At 44.8% G+C, this 4295-nt stretch overlaps 1 protein-coding gene across 1 annotated transcript; it reads right to left on the bottom strand.

The window, feature by feature from the left end:
- Positions 1-2964: 2964 nt before the first annotated feature.
- On the bottom strand, positions 2965-3633 carry LOC144714232 (putative transcriptional regulator RABBIT EARS). Its single transcript, XM_078588925.1, has one exon. It carries the CDS (start codon positions 3631-3633, stop codon positions 2965-2967), a length of 669 nt encoding a protein of 222 aa, XP_078445051.1.
- Between the last annotated feature and the right edge of the window lie 662 nt (positions 3634-4295).

Consider the following 4295-nt stretch of genomic DNA (forward strand, 5'->3'; position numbering starts at 1 on the left):
TCTGCCTAGTTTTTTGTTATACTTGTTGAGGGGGAAGAGAAGAGAAGGAGAGGTGTATTTATAATAGTAATTGAGAGGATAATAGTAACTTACTACATTTTAATCCTAGCCGTTTTAACAGAATATAACGGTTTGATATGAATAAACCCTGACAGTCTTTGTTTTGTATCTACAGGTTAATCATGGCCATCTATTTTTGATCATATCTATGTTTGAACCTAGATTTAATCATGTCTGCTATTTCTCTTAACTGAGTATAGGGTACGTATTCGTTTCTTACGTACTCTTTAAATTAAATCATAGGGGTCAGCATAGCTGTCAACTGGTCTGTGAGTTGCTGACTCCATGATATTACTTTTTCTTTTGCGAGACATATAGCGATCGTCGGTGAGAAAACCTTTCCGATCCGAATTCTCGAAAGCTTGAGGGAGTTTGGGGTGGGGGGAAGGGTGCAGTGGAGAGGAGAGAAGAAATGAAGAGATAGAGATCGAGAGAGAGAGAGAGAGAAAGGGAGAGACAGACATCTATATATAAATATGTCTGTCTACATATAGATATATGTAGTGAGAGAGAGAGAGAGAGAGAGCGAGGTTGGGAGAGAGAGAATGGAGGCAAAGAGATGAAGACGTGATATCAAAGAGGAACGGAGAGAAGCAAGAGGGAAGGAATGGAGATAGAAAAGTGAGGGGGAAAGCGTAGAAAGAGAGACAGAGATGTGAGAAAGAGGTGATGAGAAACGGCGGGAATGAAGATCGAAAAGTCAGAGGGAAAGAGACGGAGAGGTGTGATAAGGAGAGAAATCAGAGAAGATGGGCGATACACAGAGAGTGAATGATAGGAGTAGACTCTCTGGCAATTTGACGTACCATTTGACGTGCTTGCGCAGGCAGCGTGTTTTACCATTGCAGGTGCCAGGAGCGAGAACTACAGTAAGATGTCAGGAAATAACGTCACAAATACGGGAGAGTACTCGACGAGTCTGCATCACGAACGTACTCTGGATTGATTAAAGAAACAAAACCCGGGAGAATATGTCTGAATATATTGCCTCTCCCACTGTCAGTCGTGTTTACAACGTCAGCCATTTCCCCGACGATAGTCCTTTCATTCTCTCGCGCACATCTTTCTACGATCTCTCTCTTCAAAATGTACGTAATTTCTGCAAATCAATGACTCTGTGCAAGAACAGGCATCAGAACAAGCGGGGCAGGACGAAAACCTCGATGCAAGAGAACAAATTCACGCTAGAGCGAACCATGTGGAGCGTTCCAGAAGAAAAGCTTCACCATTCCTTCTCCGATACGAGGAGTTTACACCGATGAGGCAACAATCATCTCACCGTTGAAAGGGAAAGCGAACCGATCAACCCGAGGGAGCTTCTACCCCTTCAATTCTCCTGACAAACATTAAAGTCAAGGAAACTGGATGCCACAGGAGATGAAGAATTCATTTGTAACTTTCCAGTAATTCGTCGGATTTCATGGTTAGGGTTTTGTGTCGTTCACCGTTTGATTCAACCCCCAGAGATCCATCTGAAGTTTCGCAGTTTTTTTATTGAGCTTTTAGCCGAAATGGCTGTCTGACTCCAAGAAGAAGGATCTTCATGTCTCCTGCAAGTCATGGGGATACGAGCCCAGAGACCCTTTCGTGAAGAAGAGTGCGGTGTCTGCTGGTTCTAGGGTTGACGTTTTGGCCTCCAGTGCACCTTTTGCAATGTTCCGAAGGGGACAACTAAAATAGGAGGAATACTATAAATGGCAGCTTCATTGGGATTTGAATTCAACTTGGAGAGAAAGACCGATACATTGGCAGATGAGCTGCCCGATGACATCAGAAAAAGGAGAAAAGGCGCATTCAAGTACTCAGGAGCTTGCCCTCAACACTTAGATACCATGTGGTTTGGTTCTACTGCAGGAAGCTGTCAGTCACGCAGCTTAGGCAAGAATCATTCAATTGACTTGTCTCTCTCTGCCTCGCTCTGCCTCGCTCTGCCTCTCTATCTCTCTCTGTTTCTGTCTCTCTCTGTCTCTCTCTCTCTCTCTCTCTCTCTCTCTCTCTCTCTCTCTCTCTCTCTCTCTCTCTCTCTCTGTCTCTCTCTCTCTCTCTGTCTCTCTCTCTGTCTCTGACTCTCTCTCTGTCTCTCTGTCTCTCTCTCCCCCTCTCTCTCTCTCTCTCTCCGTCTCACTCTTTCCCTCTCTCACTCATCCGTACATCGATAATATGATTAACTGTATCTCTCGTTTACAGTTGGTTGAACAGAGATGAGACAAATGAATTTGAGAGGGAACAAAATTTGATTCCACGTCCTCATAGAAGGTTTTGAATTATAAATAAGACATGCTTATGTGGGTTTCTTTTTCCATCCCCTACGGAAGAGTAATCGTTCTGCATGAGACATCATGCCGCTGCGAAGTGCGGTATTTAAGGAGCTCTGGTAAGATCTTCTGAATATGACGAGTTCATATTCAAATGTATCATTGGACGCCTTTTTTTAGCTCGTAGTGTATATATTTGCTTAGAGACAGCGCTATATCAGTAAATATTTTCATAGATGGGTGTCAAGATAACGGGATAGGTAGCGAGATGGAGTTATCATGAATTTCTCTCACACACAATTTCCTCGACACCAAGCAATATCTAATGACGAACTCATGCCTGTTGATTCAAATTTTTTGTAATCATGGACCTCAAAATGATGGTTATATTTTACTCCTCATCATAACACTACCCTTTGGGTACCTAACCGAAATTCAGCCATTAAAAAGAGATAGTAATGATGAAATGCACAAAACGTAGATTCCGTTCCTGATGCATGGGACATCATTTCACGAAGGGAAAACAATAGAACAGAAGAAGATAAATCAGTCTAATTCCCATGTCATTATAGATTAAAAGAGAGAAAATCAATGGACATACAGACGAACGGCACATCTCTACAGCTTACAGGTAAAGAAACCTCGAAACCTAAGGGCGTGATCCGAGCCTAAGCTCAAGATCCAAATCCTCAACAGGGATAGGGCGATGCTCTATCTTCTCTTGTCGAATCGGAACCCCACTACCGGCGAATAATCCCACACTAGCAAGTCTTTCTTCGTCAAATTTCTTCCTTTTTCTGCTGACAGGTCCTTCCCCTATCCCCTCGTCGTCTTCCACGTCAGGGCATCCATGAAGCACCCTGTTGAATGAAAACCGGGCAGGAAAGGATAGAGGAATCGACAGGAGAGACTCCGCGCGATTCGGAGAGGTAGATTGCTCAATTGGATTTAATGACGCCGAAGCCTTAAAAGGAGGAGGCAGAGCTAGTGAAACCGCATCAGAACAGGATTTCCTATCCAGTGCCTGCTGGGGGAGAAGAAGGTTATTGACATCTCTTTGGGAGCTGGGAGAAAGATTAAGACGGGCTCGATCTCTGCGGTGGACATTCATATGACCGCCAAGAGCCTGCGCGGACCGGAATTCTCTTCTGCAGAAGCCACATGAATAAAATCTTGGAGGCCAAACACAGCCGCCGAAGCCTCCAGCAGCGTCTTCTGCGAAAGCTCGCTCCTCCCAAGAGTAGTTGTGCGAGCTCGACGGACGAGGGCTTCTGTCTAGTTTCCTCCTCGTAAACATCACATAGCTGGCCTGCTCCATTGCGATCGGCTTGGAGGAGAAGATGCCGAGGAAATAAGGCCAAAGGCTCGTCGTCGGTTGTCAGGCACAGTGGTTGTGGGTTTGAAGGATATATGTGCTTGGGAGGATCTCCTTTCGTACTTATGCTGGATTGAAAGAAAGAGGATTCGAGAGAAAGAGAGTCGAGGAAAGCAGATGGGAAAGAGAGATAGGGTTGAGTTCGTATGAGACTAAGATGCATACAAACAAGCTCTGACAGAGAAAGAGAAAGAGAGAGAGAGAGAGAGAGAGAGAGAGAGAGAGAGGGAGATAGAGAGAGAGCGAGGGATAGAGAGAGAACTTAGTTCGGATAAATAAACTTCGTCAGGGAAACCGACAACGGTAGAGCCAACCCATCAAAACTAACTGCCCGAGACCCTTTCCCTCATAATTCTCTCTCTGCCTCTCCCTGTCTCTCTCTGCCTGTCCTCCTTTCTAAGCAATATCTCCCTCTTACCGGCTCTCTATATGCTAAGTACTGCAACATATACTATGCAGTTCATCAAGGGCTTTCTCAGGAAAATCGAGGACCCACTTGCTTATCAGAGAAGACTAAGTATGGCATCAGGAACCACAGGCAAAGCACCATTTCGGGGTCCATGATGAGATATTTTAAGGAACTAAGACGGGGCCCTAATTAGTGA

The sequence above is a fragment of the Wolffia australiana genome, chromosome 17, assembly GCF_029677425.1.
Source record: "Wolffia australiana isolate 7733 chromosome 17, ASM2967742v1".
NCBI lineage: Eukaryota > Viridiplantae > Streptophyta > Magnoliopsida > Alismatales > Araceae > Wolffia > Wolffia australiana.